The sequence below is a fragment of the Saccopteryx bilineata genome, chromosome X, assembly GCF_036850765.1.
Source record: "Saccopteryx bilineata isolate mSacBil1 chromosome X, mSacBil1_pri_phased_curated, whole genome shotgun sequence".
NCBI classification, from domain to species: Eukaryota; Metazoa; Chordata; class Mammalia; order Chiroptera; family Emballonuridae; genus Saccopteryx; species Saccopteryx bilineata.
In genome coordinates, this window is record NC_089502.1 from 132,381,559 (window position 1) to 132,408,460 (window position 26,902).

Here is a 26,902-nt window from a genome sequence, read left to right on the forward strand (position 1 = left end):
CTGGAAAACTGAGAAGAATTCAGTTATGGACCCTATGCTAATGGATCACACCCCTTAGATAGTACTTAGGCAAGTGTTGGGAAATGAGGACTCTATGAGTATTGTCTTCAATCATACATGAAAAATGGTTACAAACAACTCAACTATTTTTCAGGCCCTTTCACATATATTCATGGATTGAATTAGAAGAGCAGGAAATATATTTCTTGACTTTGAAAACATTTGATAAAATGTCTCAATACTTGATTTGAAAAAACATTAATTGGAAATGACTTTTATATCATCTACTTAGTCACTGAGGATGTGAGCTGATGAACAACTCTAAGTGAAGGGTGATGATAAATGGCAGGGATGCCCTATTATGGGTAGTATCTTGTGAGTTACCGTCATGACTCATTTTACATCTGATGTTCTTTTAACATCCTGCTAATGACTTGGAAAAGGAAATATAATGACACAGTAATGAAAGCTGCATGTACTTTGAGTGGTGAACACACAATACAACATACAGATGATGTGTTATGGAATTGTACACCTGAAACCTGTATAATTTTATTAGCCAATGTCACCCCAATAAATTCAATTAAAGAACTCATTAAAAAATAGAAAGCTGCATGTAATTTCTAGTTAGGAGGTGTTGCAAATCAAGTCAGACTTATGGAAATCAATAATGTGGAGAGATAGGCTGTCCTTGCCAGTTATGTTAGGGTACAGTATTTTCTTAAAACTTGGGCATTTTCTGCCTGACCGGTGGTGATACAGTGGATAGAGCATCGACCTGGGATGCTGAGGACCCAGATTGAAACCCCGAGGTTGCCAACTTGAGCAAGGGCCCACAGAAATGACCCCATGGTCGCTGGCTTAAGCCCAAAGATTGCTGGCTTGAAGCCCAAGGTCGCTGGTTTGAAACCCAGGGTCGCTGGCTTGAAGACCAGGGTCACTGGCTTGAGCCCAAGATTGCCGGCTTGAGCAAGGAGTCACTGGCTCGACTGGAGCCCTCCTCACCAAGGCACATATGAGAAGCTATCAATGAACAACTAAAGTACCAGAGCTACAAATGGATGCTTCTTATCCCTCTCCCTTCCTGTCTGTCTCTGTCTCTACCTCTCACTAAAAAATAAGCAAACAACAACAAAACAAAGAAAAACTAGACTTTTTCTGATTATGAAATTAATAGTGGGTTTCTAGAAATACTGGAAAGTATGAAATATAAAAGAAAATAGAAAGCACTATAACTTAATTACCCCTGGGCACACCCTGTTGACTATTTTTGTATTTACTTTCAGTCCTTTTACTGTACATTTTTAACTGGTTGAGATCATACCACACACAAAATTGTGTATCTTTTCCACTTAGTATTATATAAAATTTCCCATGCCATTACAAACTTTTAGTAAACATCTCCTTACAAAGCTGTGGAATGTTGAATTTTAAGGCTCTGGATACCTAAAGGATCAGAGAGAACTAGAATTTGGTGGTTGCATTGACTCCCATCAACATTATGTTCAAATCTCCCATATTATAACTGAAAACACACTTTCTTGAAAACAGAAAAATAAAAATAATGTAGGAACGTGGCTTTGGCTCATGGGCTGCACAGTGGTGGGCATTCCACAAAGGTTTGTTGAATTCAGTGTACTAACTACCTATAGGATCAAAACAGCATTCCAGTTGTCCCATCCTTGCTGATGCTGAAAGGAGCTTTTAAGAGCAGCCTTTGGCAGGAAGCCTGGCTGCTTCCAGGTAGAGGACTGTGAATTCAGCTTTTCATGTCTAAGTGTGTCAGTAATTTCCACCAGTGGCTTTAGAACTCTCTACCTCATGAGTTTATGGTCTCAGTTGGCCCCTGTTTCTTGTTTTGGGAGGAGTATCTGTTTGACCCGGCAATTTAGGATTTCTTCATCCATTATTGAATGGATGCCTAGCTTTGTAAAAGATGGCTTGGGGTGAATTTTCTGTGGTGGTGTGTTTGCTCCTGCGTATCAAAATTCTCAATCAAAGGCTTTCTGTTCTCTGACAACAGGCCGTTTTCCCCAATCACACGCCTTGTTGTTTTCCCATAGTTAACAGTAGATAACAGTTTGGATGCTGCCAGAAGCAGTTGGCATAGACTCCTTCTTGAGGGGCTTCTGGAACCGTCTCCCAGCCACTCATTGTAAGGTGCCACCTTAATCAGAGCTTTACAGACCTGAAAAGCTCTGTAGGTTGTCTTCTCATTGTTTCTCCTGTTTTCTTTGTTCTGTTTTTCCTCCCAGGCAATGACTATGATGATGGCTATTGCTTTTGTTCTTTGCTCATTTTTCAGAATTATCACTTTCCCCTGAGCTCCTCTCTGCTGTGTTGCTCTCTGAGAAAAGTTGTCTCATGCTATGCAGTCCCAAAGCAGAGGAACGGGGCAGTTAACCTGCTGTTTGAAAAAGCTGTTGTAATCGAAACAGTCACTCTTTGTAACTAGATTCATAACGAGGCATTATGATGATTGATTTTTTTTATTCAGTAAAATTCAATAACAGTAATAATGGTTAAGCACTTTATATACATTTTCCCATTTAATCCTCCTAGAAAATCAATGAGGTACATATTATTATCCCCATTTCAGACAAGGGAACTGAGGTATAGAGAGGTTAAGTAACTTGTCCAAGATCAAATAGCTAATAAAAATCCGTGTGTTCTTAGGATTCCTGCTTAACACTAATTCACTCTCACTGCTATATGATATTGTGGCAGGGGGGACAGGTTTATTTGTTCCATTGTTATATTCCTAGCACCTAGAAAACACACATAGGCCTTTCTCTATAAATCTAAATGTTTTTGACAAATGTTGAATTTATTGTGACTGAAGTAAATTATGAATATTTGGTAAGGCTCCACTCCCTAATGCATGGTTTTGCTTTCCATGGTTTAACCTGTGGTCAGCCACAGTCTGAAAATACCTGTGTTCTTCACCTCCCTTAATCTCATCCCATAGGCATTGTATCATCACATATCATTACAAGAAGAAGGGCATGTCCAATACAATTTTGAAAGAGAGACCACATTCCCATAACTTTTATTACAGTATAATTATTCAATTTTATTAGTTGTTTATAAATTTATAAATAAATTGTCATAGGTATGTATGTATAGGACAATAACATAGTATACGCAGGGTTAAGTACTATCTGCAGTTTCAGGCATCCAAAGAAATCTGGGAACATATTCCCCATATAAATCAAGGAGGACTACTGTACCTCCAATATGCAAGGCACATCGAGGGCTACAAAAATAACCAAGACACAGTTCCTGCCCCCCCAGCACTTGTATTTCCAGTTAGTTAAGCAGACACATACATAAGTAACCATAAATAGAAAGCAGAGGGTAGTGAGTGCTGTTCTAGAGATTCAAACCAAGTTCTGTAGGGTCTTGGGGCAATGAGAGACAGTTCCATTGGTTGGCATCTAGGATATTTTCATGGAAGGCACACAGTTTGGGTTCACCCCTCATGGTTGAATATGTCTTGGTAACTAGCAACTGGAGTGCTCTGAGCTTAATTTGTCTCTCTCTGAGGATCTCCATGTTTAAAGCACCTGGGTGTCATCTTCCTAAGTATTCCACTCTACATCTAGGTGTAATCAATGTGTATCTGGCCTCTGGGTGTATTTAGGAAGTTCAGTGTTTTTTTTAAAAAATATATATATTTTAATTATTTTTATTTATTTATTCATTTTAGAGGAGAGAGAGAGAGAGAGAGAGAGAGAGAGAGAGAGAGAGAGAGAGAGAAGGGGGAGGAGCAGGAAGCATTAACTCCCATATGTGCCTTGACCACGCAAGCCCAGGGTTTTGAACCGGCGACCTCAGCGTTCCAGGTCGACGCTTGATCCACTGCGCCACCACAGGTCAGGAGGAAGTTTTAGTTTTGATTAAGTATAGGATTTGAAATTCTTTCTAATAAGAATAAAATAAAAAATATATTAAAAATAAAATAAAAAGATAATATCATTGAGCCTTTAACTTTCCATGCAGTTTTATCTTTGCTTCTTCTGTAAAATCGGGGAGCCCAGATGCATAACAAGGAGTAAGTGTTATTCTTTGGGAATCTTTGGAGCAGGTGATGGAAGTAAAGAATGAGTCCTACATGTCACAGCCAGAGCTATTTAGCATTGGCCAAATTTAGAGATTGTCTTTATGGAGGGCACTAGATTATCTCTCATAGATGTAGAAGGAGGGTTTCCGATAGAACTGAGGTGGGTTTCTCGATAAAGCTGGGTTTGTTCTCTTAACTCACCTTGTTAGACACTGTCTGTATTCCTGATTATTTTGTTGTTGAATATTAAGTATCAGGATATCAGAGCCTCATGAGCAAAGTCTTGCCATTCTAGTTAACATTCCTGTGTAGAGGCTTGTAGGGAAAGAGGAATATACTTCTGACCCTTTTTTAAATGGTGGTAAAATATGCATAACATAAGATTTAGTATTGTAACCATTTTTAAGTGTTTAGTTCTGTGACATAAAGTACATTTATTTATTATGTAACCATCACCACAGTCTAACTTCAGAACTCCTTTTATCTTGCAAAACCAATTCTGTACTCAGCAACTCCCCATTCCCCTTCGTCCCCAGCCCTGGCAACCACCATTCCATTTTCGGTCTCTTTGAATCTGACTGTTCTAGGTGCCTTCCATAAGTGGAATCACAGTAATTGTCCTTTTTATTTCACTTAGCAGTGTATCCTCAATGTTCATCTATGTGGTACAGTGTGTCAGAATTTTCTTCAATTTTAAGGATGAATAATATTTCATTTTATGCCCTGGCCTTTTAAGTTGCAGTTTTACTTGAAAATGAAACAGCAAACATTACTCCAAGTATTAGCTCTTTTCTGATTGAAACTATTTCATTTCTCTTTCTTACTTTAAAGGACAGAAAGCTTCTCTTTTTGGGAAATAAATTTCCCATTTTTGTCTCTAGGTTAACATATTTTTTGGAGACATATTTGAATTTTTCAGATTAGAAAGATGTTTTTTCTATGTCAAGAGTTTCTTATGTGTCTCTGTTTTGTTTTATTTGTTTTAAAGCAAGAGGAAGGGAGATAGATAGTGAGACAGACTCCCACATGTGCCCTGACAGAGACCTATCCTGCAACTCCTGTCTGGGGCTGATGCTCAGACTAACCAAACTATTTTTAGTGCCTGAGGCTGATGCTCAGACCCACAAGCTATCCTCAATGCTCAGGGCCAATGCTCAAACCAATCAAGCCACTGGCTGTGGGAGGGAAAGAAGGAGAGAGAGGGGGAGAGAAGCAGATGGTCACTTCTCCTGTATTCCCTGACTGGGGATTAAACCCAGGACGTCCACAAGCTGGGCCAACACTCTATCCTCTGAACCAACATGCCAGGGTTGTGTCTCAGTTTTTTTTTAATTTTTTTTTCAAATAATAGATCAATTGATGTTTTAACAATAAGCTGACTGTTCAAAACTATCATAGGCCTACTATTTTTCCACTAAATGTCACCACACCAGCACCAGAACACTGAGAAACACATTCACTGTGATACTTTACATCAAGATTGGTTCTCCGTGATGCTTCTCTGAGCATCTAGCTCTTTTGCTCCTATGGTCAGGGTTTGGACTTAATATTGTTCTTTATACATCATTGGTGTTCAATACCTATGTAGAATGCATATATGTACACTCAAGAATATAACAAAGTTTGAGTTTTTCCTATTTATAATCAAACCAATTCATAATCACTGTTTTATCCCTGGAATGACTATGAAATATGGAAAGATCAACAATCTAAATGTTTCTCGAATTTCTCTTTTATAGATCTTGGTTTCATTGTCTTAGTTGGATTATTTTGTCAACCTCCTAATTAGCTTCCTGACTTTTGCATGTCTTTTCTTCTTTTCTCCTCCCAGTCCCACCAGATCATTGGTCTTAAAGTCACAAATTTGATCATGCTACATCTCTATTAACTAGAGTTGTCTTTAAGATAAACTCAGATAAAGCACAAACTGTAACATTGGCCCCAATTTACCTTGCTGGCCACCTGGCCCCAGCAAATCTCCCACTCTTCACCCCAGACTGCAATCCCCACCCCACCCCCACTCTGTTCTGTGGAGTCCTCATTCCTTGCACACATTCTCACCTTCACAGCTGCTTTTGTTCAGCTGGGATACCCTTTCCCCCATTCTCTACGTGGCCAATTCCTACCCATCCTTCAGAATTTAACTCAAGGCTTATCATTTCTGAGGCTTATTTCCCATGTAGAACTCTTAATGGCTCCTTTTTCCTCTTTTATATACATCTTGTTTGTAGTGTTTTCCCCTTTGCACTGTGTTGCTCTCTGTTAATGAATCTATCTCTGCTGTTAAATTTTGAACTCATTAAAAATCCAGGACTCATCTTTGTATATCCAATGTTCAGAATAGATCATGGCTCATGGAAGTTTCATAAAATAATGCTAAATGGAAGGAAGGAAAGAAAGAGAAGGAAGGAAGGGAGGGAGGCAAGGTGGGAGGGAGGAAAAGGAAAAGGAAAGGAAAGGAAAGGAGGGAGAGGAAGGAAAGGAGAAGCAGAGAGAGACTTTGAGATCTTTACTTTAGAGGTGTACAGGAAAACTGATAAACTGCTAAGACATGGCTTTGCCCTCAAGTGTCTCATACACATAAAAATGTCACAGTCAGTGTGGGCTGCATATCATTAGAAAACTTTATTGAAAGCTACTTTGTTTAGCCAGCTGGGCTTTAGTTAAACTTTAAAGATGAGAGGAAATTCAAATATACTGGAGGAGGATATAACCACCCAGGTAAGGTGAATAGCCTTGACCCCTGGTTGACAAACTGTGGCTTGCGAGCTACATGCGGCTCTTTGGTCTCTTGAGTGTGGCTCTTCCACAAAATACCATGTGTGGGCGCTACCTCGATAAGGAATGTACCTATTTATATAGTTTAAGTTTAAACAATTTGGCTCTCAAAAGAAATTTTAATCGTTGTACTGTTGATATTTGGCTCTGTTGACTAGTGAGTTTGCCGACCACTGGCCTAGACTATGTTGCCATTGAACAAGTCAAAATATTATAAATCTGGAAAAGGTCTTTGTATATTAATTGAATTTATACAATTGTCCTAGTAGGACAATTAGGACTTGGTTCACACATGTGCAGCAAATCTTATGTTAAAGCACCAAACAAACAAAACTCAAACTGTTCCCATGGTATTCACTCCTGCCATACCATCCTTCTCTCTCATACCCATCCTTTTATTAAATTCTCCAAATGCATCTAAAAAGAAGGCATTGTTAATCAAAAGATAAAACTAAACCTCTGGTAGAAGGAAAGTTTAAGATGTTCTTTTATCTGACATAACAGCAGAAAATAGTCTTTTAAAGAATAATGGCAAATGAGATTTTATCAAAGTGGTATACAGAATGGAAATTTACTTTGATTGTTCATCGTGTGAATTGAGTGACCCTACAACGAAATAGCATGCAGGCTTCTCTCTTAAGAACAGTGGGGGTAAAATATAAACAGTATTTTCATATATTGTCAAGCATTTGAAGAGCTGCCTCTTATGATTTTAACGTTGTTTGAACGTATGTTCTCCACTTTATTGAGCACTCAAGCAAGTTTTGATTTGTACTTCAGTTCGTGTTTCTCAGCATGAGTGGAAGACCTTACTGAACCTTCAGAAAGTTGTTTTTCTTTGACAAAAAGAAAATTCTACCCTGCCTATAAATGTGTTATATGGTCCTTTTCTTTTCTTAGGGCCTGGTTTCTACAGGTATCCAAAATGCTAACAAGTGAATCTTAATAATCAGATCCTGGCAGAAGTTAAAGTGCATGATAAAAAGTAGAATTTGGCTCAACTTCTCAAATACATTTCTCTACTGGACACACAAATACATACATGTGTCTCTGAGTGTGTGTCATATATAAAACAGACTTCATATATATGTGTTTAGTAGCATGACAGATACTGAAGTTTTTATTGGACATATTGAAAGAGTAAACCCTGAAAGACCTAATGGAAGCATCTAAGATGGAATTGGGTGTTTTCTATCCAGAGAAAGCTTGCCATTATTAATAATAAGAGCACAGGAGGCCCTGGTTGGTAGGTTCAGTGGTAGAGCATTGACCTGGCATGTTTGATTCCTGGCTTGATCCCAGGTTTGATTCCTGGTCAGGGCACACAGGAAAAGCAACCATCTCCTTCTCCCTTTTCCACCTTCTCCCTCTCTTCTCCCACAGCCACGGCTCGATTGATTTGAGCATGTTGGCCCTGGGTGCTGAGGATGGCTCTGTGGAGCCTCCACCTCAGGCACTAAAAACAATAGCTCAGTTGCCAGCAGAGCATTGGCCCCAGACAGAGGTTGTTGCCAGGTGGATCCCGGTTAGGGTGCATGCAGGAGTCTGTCTCTGTATCTTCCCCACTTTCACCTAAAAAAATAAAATAAAATAAAAGAGCACAGGGGAAAGTTACCAGCCATTGAGAGATATGGCAAGTTGCAGCAATTGTAAATTTTAAGAAAATATTTAAATTTTTTCAGGGCTTTGGGAGTTGACATAATAGTCATGAAGAAGAAGTAGAATAGTCCATCCTTAGCTGTAGTTTCAGTTACCTGCTGCCAACCATGGTGTAAAAATATCTATGCTCTTCATCTCACTTTATTGCATTACATTAGTGTTATATCATCTCACATCACAAGAAGAGTGAATACAGTACAATGAGGTATTTTGAGAGAGAGCACATTCATATAACTTTTATTACAGAATGTTGATGTAATTGTTTTATTATTAGTTATTTTCTAGTGTGCCTAATTTATAAACTAAACTTTATCATAAGCGTTTATGTATGGGAAAAATATAAAGTATATATAGGGTTCAGTACTTTCTGTTGTTTCAGGGGGTCCTACAGATAAGGAGAGTCTACTCTATATAGTCTTTTAAAGTAAATATAGTAAGGGATAATGGTGGAGAATGATTAAAAGTTGATCTTATGGGAGATCAAATAAAGCAGCTTGAATCAGGGACTAAGATCATTCTCTATGAAACTATTGAAATAATCCCTGTGATAGTAACAAGGCTGTAGGCTGGGGACAAAGAGGAAGGGATGAATCTGAAAGCAGGGCTTTGGTGGTGGGTTCAGTATGGGAAGTCACAATAAGAGGATAATGATGGGTGAGCTCCAAATCATGAATCTAGGAGACAGAGGATGAATCAAGAGAATTTAGGGTGTAGAGGTAGTGATGTTAACCCAGCTATTCCATAGACAACTCATTTTCATGGTGTGTTTATAGGTATCACACGAATAAGGAATTCTGGTCAGATAAGTTTGGAGAACACTGAGATAATATTAAAGATAATCTTAAACAGTAACTATAGGACTTCTCAGAGCCTTTAATGTGCTATTATGCAAGGATTAGACCAAGTATTCCATGTCTCCCAAATTTACCAGATTGTAGGAATAAGTGGCTTGGTGTTTGTTTGGTTGGTCAGTTATGGAACATCTTGGGAACACACTTTGGAAAATGATTTTAGAACAAGAGAATGGTGTGTGTGTGTGTGTGTGTGTGTGTGTGTGTGTGCATATGCATATATATATAATGAGCCCTCGAAGTGAGAGTCTTTGATCATAATAGATAAAAATTTGAGAGACTGTGAGGGAGCGAACTAGGATGAGTATTTGGAAGTCATAAGCAGAGAGATGACAACCAGAAACATGGCTGAGATTGGATCCTTCTTTATGGTGACCAGTAATTAATAGGAGGTCAGGGTGCATACATGGGAACAAAGGAGTAAATCAGGGGCAACAGTAGTATAGAAAGACATTTCAAACAATGGGCTGTCACCAGAGACCAGACTGGAAAGAGCTGATAAATGACAGTAACAAACAGTGGGGCTCCAAGAGGGCCTCCTGGTCTAATTTGTCAAGGAAGACATCTCACCTCATTTGCCTGTTGTGTTGTGTAGGATGTTAATGCTCTGGCAAAGAGTGAGTGGATGGCATCCCCAAACTCCCTACTATATCCAACAGACACTTGACTTTGTGGAGATTAGAGAATAATTAACATCTAGGTCCTGCTCTCAAGGAGGGCACTCTTTCTGAAGAAAAAGGGGGAAAGCAGTTAAATTTCGAAGTATAATGCAATTAACAAATGCTTCTAAAGCAGCTGCAAATCTGATGAAGTCTTTACGATTGCGCAAAAAGGTGTATTGTAACTTGAATCATCACTAACTTCTCAAGGGAAATAAACGTTACATAAATAACTGAAAGTCTTGAGCAAATTTAATCAGAAAGTGACTTTAAAATATTTTTTTCTTAAACTCAAGTTTAAACACAGACTGTGAAGCATAACCTTGGAGATGACGGGATTGACATGGTGGTATATAAGGTGTTTCAAAGATAATCTTTTGTCCCTGGAATGGAACTACAAATAAATCTTTTCTTTTACTGGACCATGCATATTATTTTTAGAATTTTGAGTTTTATTTTTCTCTGACATATCTTGTGTTGTTAACAGTTTAAGTTGGGCCAACCAAGGGCAAATGAGTTAACAGTTGCTTTGTAAATTTCCCAGGGAGTAGAAAAGTCTTCCATTAGAGCACACAGGCGCCGCATTGTAAGGATGCTCCTTTGTGCTAGTTCTCACTGGCTCTGACCTGAGCTGGCACGTGAAGCTTCTACTCTGCTCCTGTGTCCCCCTACTAAGCACCAAAAAAACTTTTCATAATACCATCAATCAGAGGAGTTCATTAAAGAAGCATGTAAAAATAAACAGAAAAAGTTTACAGTGAGTTTTAATAGCTATTTGTGTATCTTTCTGAGAGATGGTAGAGAATGAAAGCTGAAAGGTTGAGGTTATGATCATGCATAAATGCTGTTTGGTCCTTTTTCCCATCACTGTCTCCTGTGACCTGTGTCTTTCTGTATCTCGTATATCACCATGATTTGGGATAACCATGCTGGATGGTGCAGTACCCCTCAACACACCACTCTGGAGAAGCTGATGAATTGCTGTTTTAGCATTTGCAGAGATGCTGGGCGGCCTCCTGCCTTTTTGTCTGCTTCCCTGCTTCATATGGAACAGGCACTTAATAAATGTGCACTGAAAAGAAAGGGAAAGAGTACCATCAGATCCCAGTAGAGTAAAAGGAATGCCTTCAAAAAGCCAGCTTTCATCTTATATTTTACCAATGGTTTTAAAAGTCATCTCTGTGTTTGGCTTCCTGTGAGCACTTGAGTAATGTCTGCATATAGTTTCTCAAAATATCATCCTCTTCTATAATAACCATCTGAAAGCCTGGCCTTCCAACAGGATGCTGTCTCAGCAATGCAGGGAGCTCTCTCCTTCCTACCCTACACATAAGACCTGGTTGTCTTTGTGATTCAGGAGTTGTGCGTACTATTCTTTGAGAGGAGGCTTGCAGAAACAGGACCTAAACTTCCTTCTGCTTAGCCTTATTATATGATTAGAGACTTTTTTATACTCAAAGGAGTTTGCATCTGAATTAGAATAAAATCAGAGGAGTGATTTTATACTTGATATGAGCGGGATTCTGGACTCAGAAGAAGATAGAAAGAAGGTGGAAAGAGAGAGAGAAGAGAGTAAGAAGAGTGAAAAAGATGTTTTATAATTATCTAGGTCTGAGAATAGGCAGCCAGAGAGTTGTTAGTCCAAGAAAAGGTATTTGGTTAGCATTACTGGAATCCCTCCTACACGCAGGTCAGTGGCTCTCAAACTTGAGCGTGCATCAGAATCCCCTGGAGGATGTGTTTAGACAGAGACTGCCAGGAACCATCCCCACAGTTTCTGATTGAGAAAGAAGCCTGGGGCAGGGCCTGGGAACTTGCTCTGTGAATAAGTTCTCAAGTGATGCTGGTGTCACTGGTTTGGGCACCATACCTCTCTGGGTCTAGGTTCTAGAGAAGAGAGAAACACCTGAATGATTTACATCTCTAGGACACCTGGAGAACCAGGCTGAGAGGGGAGGGACTTGCCTTACTCTCAGCCTTCAGTCATGGCCCATGAAGAAGGATGGAATTAAAATCCAGCACCCTTGGAAGGTGAGGACAATATCAGCTTCACCATCACCCCTGTTGCTGGGATCTACACAGCGACCAGTGTGCTGTATTTTCTGAAATAGTGAGAAAAAGGAGCAGAAAAACCTTGGCTTTCTTGTGTCTTTCTGTACAGAAGTAAGTGGCTTTAACTGGTGGCCTTTTTTGATTTGATGTCTGTTAGCTTGGATGGACTGGTAAACCAGGAAATTAGAGATGATGGGCAGGACTTTGTTTTATTACCAAATAAGGGGAATTTATAAGAATATACAATCTGCAAAGGTTTCTCTAAAGCAGGGGTCCCCAAACTTTTTACACAGGGGGCCAGTTCACTGTCCCTCAGACCGTTGGGGGGCCGCCACATACAGTGCTCCTCTCACTGACCACCAGTGAAAGAGGTGCCCCTTTCCGGAAGTGCGGTGGGAGCTGTATAAATGGTTTCAGGTGGCCACATGCGGCCCGCGGGCTGTAGTTTGGGGATGCCTGCAAAGGAAGGCATTTGGTTTAAAGCCCAAAACATTGGTTCTCTCTCTCTTTTCTGAAAAGTCAGGATTGGACAGTCGCTCACTATTATGTTTTCCTGATTTCTTCGCTCCCCTGTCAGTGATAATTGAAGTATTAATTGTTTTTCTTTTCTTCTTGCTAATGTTTTAACAATAGTGATGCTTTACTCTGTTCTCTAAAGGTGGAGTACAAAGGGATTAATAAGGATGCTGTTGATAGTATCAATAGGAATGTGAACAACACTGTAAGAGCATCTATTTTAACTGTCAATTCCTGATTTTTCGAGATAACTCTAAGAACAGTTTTTCATCAAATTTGACCTTATGGCCAAATAACATCAAGCTTTTTTTCCTCCTTGATGTTTCCTTGAAATCACAAAATGTTATTAGTTTGCTCTCCCCATTTCCAGCTTCAGAAAAATACAAAAAAAAATGTTATTAGTTTGAGTACTTAGCAGCAGTTGAGGGGCAGCATAATATTTTGGATTCCATTTTTTATCTAATATAGAAAGCCCTGCGGCACTAAATAAAAATGTCACCATGTAAAATGTAAAGGCTTTCTGTCACAAATGTTTTAAAAAATTCATGAGGGGCTGAGGATTTGATTTATCTTATCCTCTTTCTGTGATTTATTCATATTTAATGTTAGTTTCAACATCTGAGCCATGAAGACATTTTTCAAATTAAAAACTGTGGTGAATTAGTTTTATTTGAAGAAGCATTCCATTGTGCTGGTTTTTGAATTATGCAATTCATTCCTCTTCATGTGTCTAAGTAGCAGATATGTTTGGTTTTCCCAGTAGCTGGATTCTTACTGGGGAAACCCTTCATTGTTTGGGGGGGTTGGTTTCACTAAGCTACTTGGTTTTAACAGCTGTTTCTCTGGTATCAATAGGCATCTCCTTGGGCTGGAAGGGGACGCAGTAGGGCACAGTTGTCCTGGACACTCTGACTTCTGCCTGTCCTTCCACCTGCCCTGTCTGTTTGTCTGTCCTTCTGGCCCTCCACCCTTAAATCCCATTCTTCTTTCTCTCTTTTTATTCATTCTCTCATGCTACCATTCTTATTCTTCTATTCCGTAGATGCTTTTGAGCAGTTCCTCTTGGCCAGGTGCTGTGCCTCCGTCGATTTAGTCAGCTTCTCATAAAATGAGGGGGGATGTGTTTTTAATAAGAACATCAAGGAAGAATGGGAGCAAAAGGTACTGAAAGCCTACAGGGATAAGCCCTTCCTACCTGGTTTTCTCGCTTATTGTCACTAAGGCTCAGCCCAATGGAAGAACAGCAGGCAGGACACAGAGCAGCACAACGCTTATGTGTGTGGTTTGCGGGACCAGTTGTGAGCAGTTCGTCACTGCGATCTTGATTTTATTCCTGTACTCAATGGAGCGAATCATCTTGTTAAGTAGAATCATCTTTTTTCTTTCTCAGACCATTGGAAAGAAGTTACTTCCAGCTACAGCAACTCCAGACTCATCCAAAACAGAAATGGACAGCAGGACAAAGAGTGAGTTTCCTTATTTTTCCATTTGACGTTTGAAAGCTTTTGATAAGTCAAATGCTTTTGATAAAACTCAAATGCTTTTGATAAAATCTTCACATGATCTTAATGATTTTTTTTTAACACACCAGGAAAGAATGCACACTGATGTGTTTCATTGGGTCCCACCAGTAGGATGAGACAGTTAGATTCAGAGCTCTTGTGGTGGGGTAGGGGTGGGGTTGGTGTGGGGTAGGGGTGGGATCATCGCTTTTGTGAAACATGGTTCTGTCCTGCCTTGTGTATCTCACTGACATGCAGAGCCAGGGCTTGTCCATATCTGTCCAGAGAACTTTGCATAGTTCCAGAGGTAGATTCTAGAGGAAATGCAACTTTTAAGCAGTTTAGGGGTTCACACATATTCCAGTCAGAGAGGCTTTATCTTTGAGCCTAACCACTCAGCCAATACTCCTAAACCTTGACTTCCTGCCAGCATCCTCAGCACATCTCTGCTTGAATTCCTCTAGGTACAAATGTCTTTCTTCTATTGGGCCAGATAGGCTCTTACAGTATTTCCCCCAAGGGTTCTAGTCTCTGGGCCTGTATTGATATTGGCCCTTTTTCCTCCTAACAGTCCTTTCTTTATGTATTTGAGGACAGTTTTCTCTCCAAAACCTTCCCATAGGTCAGTATTGCCAACTCTAGAATTGCCAGATAAAATATAAGATGCTCGGTTACATTTGAATTTTTAATTTGGGGGTTATAAATAAGTATGTCCCAGGCAATATTTGTTATTTATCTCAAATCCAGATGTCACTGGGCATCCTTCCTTTGTTTGTATATGCTAAAGCAGGCAATACTCCATTTCCTTTAGGCATTCCTCCCCTAACGGGGGCGTTCTGAGCATGCTCTAGTGTGTCTTTTCCCAGAAACAAGTACTTAAGTTCTGTCTCGGGATTTTATTTTATTTTATTTTTTCAGCTTCAGATTTTCATATGAAGATAATGTGAACAGACTACTAATCTAGTTTGGAAAGACAAAGATTGAGAAAATCTGTATCATACGATTAACATAAGAACAAGCATAGGTTTGTTCTTTTATTTGCAGAGTAATATACCCGGAACTCCTTTTCCAGGGCAAAACACATAGTTTTGAGAGCAAGTAAGTGATACTGCCTTAGACACAAGAAAATGAATTTATGGGACTGGCTAAGCCAAAAATGGTGGTTTAGATAAATAAATGCATGGGTAATATTCGTGCAGATGTTAGAGCCCTGTCATAATGTTTAAGGTTTTAATCAACCTACATTCCTTCCATCTATTAATGGTACAATCAGACTCTTGATAATAGTTTTATGCTGTAATCCAGCAGTTCTCAAACTTGAGTCAGTAGATCTGGAGTGGGGCCTGAAAATGTGCTTTTTTGACAAGTTGCCAGGTGCTACTGCTTCTTAGTCTAGGGCCCACACTTTGTGAACCACTGTTCTGAGTTTACAAGTGTTCCCGAGGAGACACTGGCCCTGCAGTTATTCATACAGTTTGTAGGCTTCTCGTGCTAGATCTACCTTTAGGCACTAAAGTCTTCAAGATTCTTTAAGAGTCCTGAATATTTGTTTTTCAAGAATTGACAGTTAGCCCTGGCCGGTTGGCTCAGCAGTGGAGCATCAGCCTGGCGTGCAGGGGACCCGGGTTTGATTCCTCCCAGGGCACATAGGAGAGGCGCCCATTTGCTTCTCCACCCCCCCTCCTTCCTCTCTGTCTCTCTCTTCCCCTCCTGCAGCCGAGGCTCCATTGGAGCAAAGATGGCCCGGGCGCTGGGGATGGCTCCTTGGCCTCTGCCCCAGGCGCTAGAGTGGCTCTGGTCGCGGCAGAGCGACACCCCGGAGGGGCAGAGCATCGCCCCTGGTGGGCGTGCAGGGTGGATCCCGGTCGGGCGCATGCGGGAGTCTGTCTGACTGTCTCTCCCCGTTTCCAGCTTCAGAAAAATACAAAAAAAAAAAAGAATTGTCAGTTAAACAATTTCAAAAGCATTGCTCATATTGGGCAGTAGGCTGTCTTTCCTCTCATTCAACTGCTCATTTTGTAGCCGTGGCTATTAATAAGTTTATAGCCCTGGCCAGTGGCTCAGTGGATACAGCATTAGCCCAATGTATGGATGTCCTGGGTTCAATTCCCAGTCAGGGCACACAGGAGAAGTGACCATCTACTTCTCTCTCCCTACCCCTCCTCCTGCTCTCTCTTTTCTCCTCTTGCAGCCAGTGATTAGATTGATTCAAGCATTACCCCACATGCTAAGGATAGCTCTGTGGGAGTGCAACTACCTCAGGTGCTAAAAATAGCTCGGTACTGGAGCACTAGCCCCAGATGGGGTTGCCAGGAAGATCCCGGTTAGGGCTCATGTGGAATCCGCCTCACTATCTCCCATCCTCTCATCTAAAAACCAACAACAACAAATAAGAAACAAACAAACAAAAAACAAGTTTATAGATGATCAAGGTTATTAGGAAAGTTGCTTGGATGGCTGGAGTGGGCAGTAGGCAGGAGAAGAAAAAGAGGAAAATGTAGCAAACCTCAAAGGTTTGTGGTCCCTGAGACAGGCTGTCCTCATGACATGTGACAACCAGTAGTCTTCACGAACCTGACTCGTGTTTGCAGATATAATAATCTAGGAAGCGGAGAATTATTATTATTATTTGTAATGGGAAAGAGTTTTAATACACATGAAAGAGAACTTCCCTGTATATTATTGTTCAACTCTGTCCAGAGTAAAGAAGACCTTGGGTGACTTGTGGGTTGTTTTAAGGGGAGGCTGAGCAGGAGGGACCTGAATGTCACTTATAAGGATTTGGCACAAAATAGGCCAGTTTGTAGGACATGCTTAAGTGATTAAAACTCAGGTCTCAAAAACCGGCCGTAGGGTAAGAACATGTCCTTGATGCTTCTTTTCACCCTCTGTAATGTCTGTAATGTCTGTAGGCAGGAGATGTTTTTTTTTGTTTTGTTTTGTTTTTTTTTTTTTGTTTTTTTTTTTGGCAGAATTAAGTAGGAAGGGTTTAGCTGTGGTTTGGAGCAGTGCTGGTCAATAGAAATATTATGTGAGCCACATACGTGATTATACATTTTCTAGTAGCCACATTTTAAAAAAGATAAAGGAAGAGGTAAACTTAATTTAAATAAAATTTATCTAACTCAATGTCCCAAATGTTATCATTTCAACATGTACCATATATAAAATTATTAAATGAGCTATTTTCATTCTTTTTTCACATGAGTCTTCATAATCTAGTAAGTATTTTATATGTATGGCGCATCTCAACTTATAGTAGCCACATTTCAAGTGCTCAATGCTCTTTGTGCCTAGTGGCCACCAACTGGACGGTGTAGGTTGAGAGTTATTCTGGGACCTAAGATGGGCTTCCTGGGCCTGGATATTAACAGTTTCAAATACTCAGCTCCTTTAAGTGTGTGGGAAGATCATATAGACCATGGCTTATTCAGACCTACAAATATGTCTTACCTGTTATGTCCACCTGCCTGGCTCTCTGGAAGCATCATGGTGGGGGATGGGTTGTTAACGAAGAGTGGTTTTACAGAGGCTGGGTGTTGTATTTTGGCTGAGAATCAGAAAGCAGGTACTCTAGGATCAACCCTGTTATTAGCTGTTTGACCTTGGGCACGTAATTTTATTTCATTGGCTGTATGGTTTGTGAAGTCATAGGGTATACTAGAGAAAACCCCTGAGGTTTCTCCCAGCATCTCCAGCTTCTGACTCAGTTCCAAAGGTTTTACAAAAGGTTTCTGTATTCAAAGAATTGAGCAGCTGCATGAGAAAGACAAAGGGAAGATGTGAACAATTCAGTCAGTAGGAACATGAGATGATGTCACTGGGCATAGGTGTAAATATTCATTAAGAGGGTAGCAGGTCAGGAAGGGGAATTATCACTGTCAGCAAAGCCTTGAGGGATATTTATTGGCTGACATTTTTCATGGACGAGCAACAATTTCTGCACTTTAATCTCACCTCTTACACACCCTGGCTTTCATTTTAAGAGTAACTTCTGGGGTAATTATTCTTCCATAATTTTTAGAGGCACCCTAGTTCACTAAAAAGCCCTCTCCATTTGGAACATTTTGCATCAAAATGTTCCAGGTTTTGATGCAACACCCATGTTCAGGCGGAAGGACACAGAGTACTGACCAATGACTTGAAATGACCCTGAGCTTGGGAGCAGTATGTCCTTCTTCCCTGTGGTTGAAAGACAAACATATATCAAAGATTGCCCAGCAGTACAGAGGAGAGAGCTATGCTCCCTCCTGCATAGCTGTCTCCTTAGCATGCTAAAATACGAACTCCCATCAGGATTAAGAGTTATGATGATTCAAAAAATGTTCATGTCGATTGGTATTTTCTGAGTGAAAGTGAAATTTAGCTGATCAGGATTTATTTGAACAGCTAACATCATCTCCCCTTCCCCAATAAAGCTTTTATGATATTGAAATTCCTCTGAAACACATGCTGGGGAACAGATTGCCATAATTTTCATAACAAGAGGAAGACTGTCTAAATATTCATAAGTGAAGTGCCCCAAGGTTCCTCCAGCTCACCACATCTGGAGTTCCTGTCTCCCGTACTACAAGTGATGCAGATTTGTGGCCTCTGTGGGCTAAAAACAAACAAACAAACAAACAAACAAAAACTCAGAGAAAGGATTGTTTAGCATCTTTCTGAACAAACAGTTCAGTCTTAGAGATTCAGGAGGCCAGTTGAGCAGGTGGGTTAGGAAAAAGATAATCCTTGGCAGAATTTGTACAGAGGCAGATCAGGCTTCTGAATAAATGACTAGGATGCGAAGGAAGCCTGCTGCCTAACCTCGCCTCACTTCATCACTGGACACCATGCCACGTTTCTAATCACTTTGTCCATTGATTTGCTTCTCCAAGTTGTCCCCTGTGATAGTGACACATGGTGCCTTGTGGCTTTGATTTGTTCCTCAAGGTGAGAGCTGTGGCTTCTACTTGATATCCCTACTTTATAGCCTAGAAAAGTGCCATAGACTCAGTGGGCACATAACAAGTGGTGATTGAGCAAGTGGAGAATTATAAATGACTTACAGTTTACCAGGTTCTATGTTGGACGGTGTCTTATAAAAGCAGAAGTGTAACCATGGGTCTCCTTTCCAAGTTCACAGTCACCAGGAGGAAAAGGACATATTTATTCCCACAAAATCATCGAGCTTATTTTGGGTTTCTGAGGTGGTTACCAGTGGGCTTGACAGGTCCTTTATTCTTCCAGCCCCTTCTCTAGCCCAATTAGCTCGAGAGCATCAGGGCAAACCAGGCTTGTTCGATAAGGTCAGACTTATTGGCTTATTGCACCAGGAAGACTGTGCAGGAGGACCTACGGAGGTCACACCACACAGAAGAAAAAAATAATAGTTACAGATTTGGAGTAGGAGGGACTGAAGTGAAATTTAAATGAAACAGTGTTTTTGTTTGTTTGTTTTGTGACAGAGACAGAGCGAGGAACAAATAGGGCCAAATAGTGACAGACGGACAGGAAGGAAGGAAGATGAGAAGCATCAATTCTTCAATGTGGCACCTTAGTTGTTCATTGATTGCTTTCTCGTATGTGCCTTGACTAGGGGACTACAGCAGAGTGAGGGACCCCTTGCTCAAGCCTGCGACCTTGGGCTTAAAGCCAGCGACATTTGGGCTCAAGCCAGCGACCTTTTGGGCTCAAGCAAGCAACCATGGAGTCATGTCTATGATTTCACGCTCAAGCCAGTGAGCCTGAGCTCAAGCTGACGACCTTGGGGTTTCAAACCTGGGTCCTCTGCATCCTAGTCCAATGCTCTATCCACTGAGCCACTGCCTGGTCAGGCTAAATGAAGCAGTGTTTTGACAGGCTCAAAGCAAAGAGGGGCTGTGTGGAAAGGGGTCAACATAAGGCCTGGGCTGCAAGGGGGACCCAGGTACTGTTTCTTTGGAAACCACCAAATTAAGATAGATATGGACTGCTGTGTTCAGAGCCCCTTACGTGAGGCTCTGCATTTGTGTGGGAAATCAAGGCTGGTTTTTTTGTGTGTGTGTCAAAGTGACTCAGTTCCTTCAGCCAAGAATGGGCCATTTCTTTCTTACTGATATGGTATCAAAAGCAGAGTTTCTGATAGTCTGTGGTTTTAGGGGACAAACTTTCTCAGAGAGTAAGAAATCAGTAGTCACTCAGAGAAGGCCTCTTTAGGACCCTTTCTCACTGCAGCATGAGCTTGGGAAAAATACTATTTCCCCTACACTTTGCAGCTGGCTGGATCCATGTGTGTTGCCCCATCCTGATGAATGGCTGGGCAGATTTTTACTTTCTCAGCCTGAGCTAATTTTTGCTTTCTTACCACATGTTTAAATAAAAGGAAAAAAGGTCAGCAGCTCCCTTATGTTGGCTTTTCCCAGCTTCACCTGGGAACTCTTTTATCCTCTTTTTCCAGGACAGGTGTTTTTGCTCACTTCTCTTCCCCAAAGCTTACTCATGTTGGGGGCTGGGAATTCGGGCACATCTGATTGGAACATGTATTTCCTACCCAGTGTTTTAGTGACTCCCACAAGTCCCCAACCTCGTGTCTCAGGGGTCTCCCCTCTCCCTGGGAGGCACTGCTCATCAAGTGCCCCAACACAGCCCTTGCTGTCTGGGTTCAGCGTGGGGGTCTTCCTGCGAAGGTGCCCAGGCTGCCCGTGTCGCTGAGGACCTGGATTTCAAATACAGTCCTCTTGGAGGAGAAAAGCTCTCTCCTTTATGTTAACCTGGGTTTCCTTTTTCCCAAAGACTTAGTGCTGCTCTGTACTAGAGAACAGAAAGGGAATAAAAGGTGTCATAATTCATAGTTGTGAAATAATTTTAAAGTTACATTCCCAGTAGGATACAAGACCAGAAGTGGTCTTGTGATTTGGGTCACAGTCAACTTTTTCATGAAGGAAGTCGTTGGACTGGGGTTGACAACATAGTGATGTACACATGTGCTTTGCTTCCCTGTCTGGACTTAAGTGTAGACCAGGATTTCTCTACCTTGGCACTGTTAACATTTGGACCAGATCACTCTTTGTTGAAGGGCTGTCCTGTGTCCATCATAGGATGTTTAGCAGGATCCCTGAGCTTCACACACTTGATGCCAATAACACTTAACACGTTCTTCCCCAGTGATAACCACAGATATCTCCAGGTATTGCCAGTGTCTTCTGGGGAGGAAACTTGCCCCAGGTTCAAGCCACTGGTGTAGACTGTGATAAGCTCCACAAGGGCACTGCTGTATGTCTGCCGCCGGGCGCACAGTAAGCACTCAGATCATATTCATTGAACGAATGACAAACCTGATGTTCATTCCATCCCTCCCCTCTAGCCCCCAATCCTGAGACTCTGACCAAGGACTCGACTTCTCTGTACATCTATCACACAGCACCCCCAGCCTCGGCACCACCACCACTCTGGTCCATGCTCCATATCCTCACAGTTGTTTTGTTCCTTTCTAACATTGACTCTTTGCTGATCCCCGTCAGCAGCAGCACCTGGGAACTTGGTAGAGATGCAGATCCCCAGCCCTAGGGAATCAGAAACCTTGGGGGTTCTGTTTTCATAAGTCCTCTACCTTGGGCTGATGCCCACTCAGGTGTGAGAACCTCTGCCCTAAATGAGGGGTTCTTAAGTTTCCATGCTGAGGACAATCAGGGTGCTTGTGAGTTTCTGCTTCCACCTCAGACCTGTTAATTGAGATCCCCAGGGAAAGAGTCTGGGAAGGTATAGAAGGAACAGGTACCCCACATCTTCCTTGTCATCAAGAATGGTTGAGTGCCTGACCAGGCGGTGGCGCAGTGGATAGAGCGCCGGACTGGGATGTGGAAAACCCAGATTCAAGACCCCGAGGTCACCAGCTTGAGCGCAGGCTCATCTGGTTTGAGCAAAAGCTCACCAGCTTGAACCCAAGGTCGCTGGTTCAAGCAAGGGGTTACTGGGCCTGCTGTAGCCCCACGGTCAAGGCACATATGAGAAAGCAATCAATGAACAACTAAGGTGCCGCAACGAAGAATTGATGCTTCTCATCTCTTTCCGTTTCTTTCTGTCCCTATCTATCCCTCTCTCTGTCTCTGTAAAAAAAAAAAAGAAAGAAAGAAATGGTTGAGAATCCCCATCCCTACTCCTCTGGTCATAGTCCTAGAACACTGTACAGAGCCCAGTGCCATTTTTCTCCTCCAACAAGGAACTCTTAGTCTCTCCTTTGGGAAAGGGTTTCCCCATTTCTGATACTTCGATGCTTGAAGCTGAACACATTGCTCTTATCCTTTCCTCACTATTGCCTTGACAAGAGGCAATAGTGTATACATGCCTTATTTCTTTTCCTTGATTATAAGCTCCTTGAGAACCAGAAATGAGTCTTATTTAACTTAGTCTCTTTTCCCAGACTATGATAAAAGTGCACACCCTTATTACAATTCCAAAACATAAACATTGGGAAAACTAAAAGGTCTTATCACCTGGGTGGTAAAACTTGTCCTGGACCAATGTTCATCTATGTATTGATACAATATGTATGTATGTATGTATGTATGTATGTATGCATGTATTCCATTAGGATGAGAAATCATCTACTTGTTGCAGACTTTTATTTTTTCTTAAGTGAGAAGCTGGGAGGCAGAGAGACAGACTCCCACATGTGCCCTGACCAGGAGCCACCTGGCAAGCCCCCTATGGGGCGATGCTCTGCCCATCTGGGGCTGTTGCTCTGTTACTTGGCAACTGAGCTATTTTAGCACCTAAGCAAGTCCATGGAGCCATCCTCAGTGCCCAGAGCCAACTTGTTCCAAAGGAGCCATGACTACGGGAAGGGAAGAGAGAGAATGGAGAGGGGAAGGGGTGGTTAAGCAGATGGTTGCTTCTCCTGTGTGCCCTGACTGGGAATCAAACCCAGGACTTTCACATGCCGGGCCAATGTTCTACCACTGAGCCAACTGGCCAGGGCCTTTTGCAGACTTTTAATGTATTTGATGGCTGGGTGCAGCCCCAGGCCCCAGCTGAGGATGGTATATATTATGTGGTGTGTGCAAAATACTTACTTTCTAAAATCTGAAAAATTCTGTCTGAAGGGCTTGTGGATAAGAGATTATGAACCAGTAGTGTCTCAGATAATATTTGTCAGTTGAATGAAATAATTTCAAATTTTGATGCTGGGGAAAGTAGACACCACTGAGCTTGATACTTTTGTTCTGGTAACCCAAAAGAATGAGTTAGAGGTGTGAGCTGCTACTTTTTACCCCTGCTGAATGCTCTGGAAGGCTTCCTACCAGACTCTGACACATGGGGCTTTGATTTTTATGTCCTGAAATTGAGCCCAGAGAATCATCTTGGATTTAATTTTATTTTCTTGCTGTGTGTGTATATATGATATGTTCTGCCGGCTGATATGTTTATTCTGTTTATTTTGCTTTTATTTTTTTAAGCTGAGGGTATTTTTTAAGTTGGTTTTTTTTTATATGAATGGATTATAAAACCAGCTGAAAGGACTCATGAGATAAGGGCATGAGAGTTCAATTCCTTAAATTGTTTTTAATCTCATGTAAGTTTCTAGAAGTTTAGAGATTGAAATAATGTATTTTGGGGGAGGGGTGTGAATCATGACTGGACTTCTTGGTGGTTTTAATAGAACAAGTTTCTGAAATTAGAAGCCAATCATTAATTGTAGTACAGAGAATCTTGATCTGGAACTAGGCAAGGGTGAAACTGAAAGGTCCTTGAACCTTCTGATATTATACACATTTTCTCTGTACCTTTGAATGTGTTTAGGTATTTTTTTTTTTTTTTTGGCTTTTCCTAGAAAGAGCGAGTGATCGCTTTTTTGTGCTTTTATTTTTCTTTTCAGATTCTTTAAGGACTCTAAGACAAAAAAAAGTTTAAGAACTAAATTGGATTTCAATGTTATGCTAATTAATTAGTATTTTAAAAATATTTCTATAGAAAAAATAGGGACAAAATCATCTCAATTACTGGATAAATTGTGCCTTTTTTTCTTTATGTGCATTTGTGTATTCATTCCTTTTTGGTCTTGGTCTAATTAAATTCATCTAATAGATGAATAGGTGGAAAATGCCTGCCTCCAAAAGTTAATTTTACTCCCTTCTTCTCCATTTTTGTCTGCTACTCATTTAAATTTTTTTTTTTCATTTTTTTTTTTCATTTTTCTGAAGCTGGAAACAGGGAGAGACAGTCAGACAGACTCCCGCATGCGCCCGACCGGGATCCACCCGGTACGCCCACCAGGGGCTACGCTCTGCCCACAAGGGGGCGATGCTCTGCCCATCCTGGGCGTCGCCATCTTGCGACCAGAGCCACTCTAGCGCCTGGGGCAGAGGCCACAGAGCCATCCCCAGCGCCTGGGCCATCTTTGCTCCAGTGGAGCCTTGGCTGCGGGAGGGGAAGAGAGAGACAGAGAGGAAAGCGCGGCGGAGGGGTGGAGAAGCAAATGGACGCTTCTCCTGTTTGCCCTGGCCGGAAATCGAACCCGGGTCCTCCGCACGCTAGGCCGACGCTCTACCGCTGAGCCAACCGGCCAGGGCCTCATTTAAATTTTATATCTTCCCATGTCCAAAAGGATTTGGAATTATATTCTTTCAAGACATATCAAATGCCTCCTCTTTGTGAATTCTCTCTCGAATGTAATCTTGTCTTTCCCTGAAACAATATTGCATCACAGTGTGTTTGTGCTTATTCGTGTTCGTTTTTTCTTCCTGTCCTTCTTTCTCTCTTGCCTTTCTCCAGGCATTAGGTTGTCACTTCCATGTGAGGGTGAGAGGGAGTAGTTGGACCAACTGTATTTCACAGGCCCAAGAACTGACAATATTGTTTTCATGGTAGTGACTCAATAAATTTTTGAAGTAAAGTAGAACATCTTCATTCTATATACTATAAAATTAAAACCACAGTCTCAGAGTTTAATACATGTTTTTCATATACATTTATTTTTTGTTATTTTTAAAATGTTTATTGTATTGCTTTGAGAGCGAGAGAAAGAGAGAGAGGAAAGGAGAGAGAGACAGGAACATTGACCTGCTCCTATATGTGCCCGGACCGGATATCGAACTGGCAACTTTTGTGCTTTGGGACAATGCTCTAACCAACTGAGCTCTCCTGCCAGGGCTACATTTATTTTTTAGTATCTCAATATCAGTGGTACATCCAAACCAACATCATGTTTTTGTTTTCCAGTACTGCTGAATTAGGGCCTCAGAAGTCAAAACAAATTCTCATTTTCTAATACATAATAACTTAAAACGTGAGGCTAATGGTGGCCACATTTGGTCAGGAGCATTCTGAGTGTCAGAGCCAGCAGGGACTTCGGTCTAGCCCAATATAGTCCTTGGAGCCTCCAGTGTTTCATTGAGATGTTTTTAGGGACCTGGGTAGGAGATGGGCCAGCCTTACTCTAATTAAAGAACAGCTCTGTTTTAAATTGGAGTTTTGGAACAAGTTTAAACTTGCTAAAAGTGTTCTGCTGAAGTTAACCAACGTCTTCTCTTACCCCTCCTTGGTCTGCCTCCCATTTTTTACCTGAGGACAGTGCTGTCCAGAGCTACTGCATGATTGATTCCCTCAGGTCGTGTGCTTGGGACTGCCCACCTGAGACCAAACCCAGTATTGATTGTCTTGACTCCTGGCCCAGAATTCTCTCCTGCTACTTTGCTGTCCCTCAGATTTCCCTGCATTTGATAGCTGTCACTAGGGGACCAAGAAACTTTTAGTGAGAACTGTGTTAGGTTCTAGGGATGCAAAAAGGGACAAGACAAGTTCCTGCTTCATGGAGAGTGGTGGTTAACAGTAGCCACTGGCACCAGTATCTCCTCTAAAATTGGTCCTTTCTAGATAATTCTATGTCTAATGTCTCACAATGTTCAAAAACTGAGTTATGGTGATGATCATACAACTATATACATTTGTTAAAACTCTTCAAACTATACAAATAAAGTGGGTAGATTTTATGGTTCAAAAATTATATGTCATTAAAGCTACTTTTTTAAAGGCAGGATGACACCAGGCCTCCTTAGCTGATAGGGAAATTGTAGGCATAAAGCAAAATGGCCCTGTGAAACATTTTAAAAGCATGCTAGTACTTTCCTTTAAATGTTTCATCACTATGTTGGTTATAAGTCATTTGTTGTACCATGATTTGTTGACCTCCTACTATAGGCCAGGTCCTGAGGTAGCAAGGGAAGAGTTGAGGACAAAGAGAATGACAAAGATACATAGGAGGAGGCCTTTGGAGGAGGCAGTTTAGTCAGGTATCTCAGAGGAGGTAACAGGAAATGTCTTCTTTCTTTCACCGAATTCCTTCACTTCAGGGTGCCTTCTGCTCTGGGAAATAAATATTGACCTGACTACAGAGTGGTGGTAAGCAACAGAGTTTTATTGAGTTGGGTAACAAGATCCAGGGACAGGCCTTCTGAGGTTGGTTAATTCAGCAGACATCTCAACAGTGTCAGGGCTCACTCAGGCTCACCTCCTGAGGGTGATTTTCTTGGCTTTCCTCTCACGGTTGAAATATAACTGCCACAGTGCCAAACATTGTGCTGTCTTCCAGCAAGGATGAAAGAATTTTGAAAGTGGAAAGGCAAGGGCAACTATTTTCCTCATGTCTCTCTCTTTTTTTTATGAGACAGAAAAATCTAACAGCTTTCTCCACCCCATCCCTGCCCAAGCAGATTTCCTCTCACATCCCATTGGCTGGAAGTAGAGCATATGCTCACCTCTAACCAACTGAGCTCTCCAATCACTAAGAAAGGGGAATGAGATTAATATTATTGCCTAGATGTATTGTATTCATCCCTAGGACTCTGGAAGGGGTTACTATTCCTA

The 26,902-nt window shown here is 41.3% G+C and overlaps 1 protein-coding gene across 8 annotated transcripts in view; it reads left to right on the plus strand.

Moving 5' to 3' along the window:
* SH3KBP1 (SH3 domain containing kinase binding protein 1) overlaps positions 1-26,902 on the plus strand; it is a 467,100-nt gene that overhangs the window by 339,202 nt on the left and 100,996 nt on the right. For all 8 annotated transcript variants that reach the window (XM_066248853.1, XM_066248849.1, XM_066248852.1 and 5 more), the window contains one exon: positions 13,969-14,044. In XM_066248853.1, the coding sequence (XP_066104950.1) occupies positions 13,969-14,044 (76 nt within the window). The remainder of the gene's footprint in view (positions 1-13,968; positions 14,045-26,902) is intronic.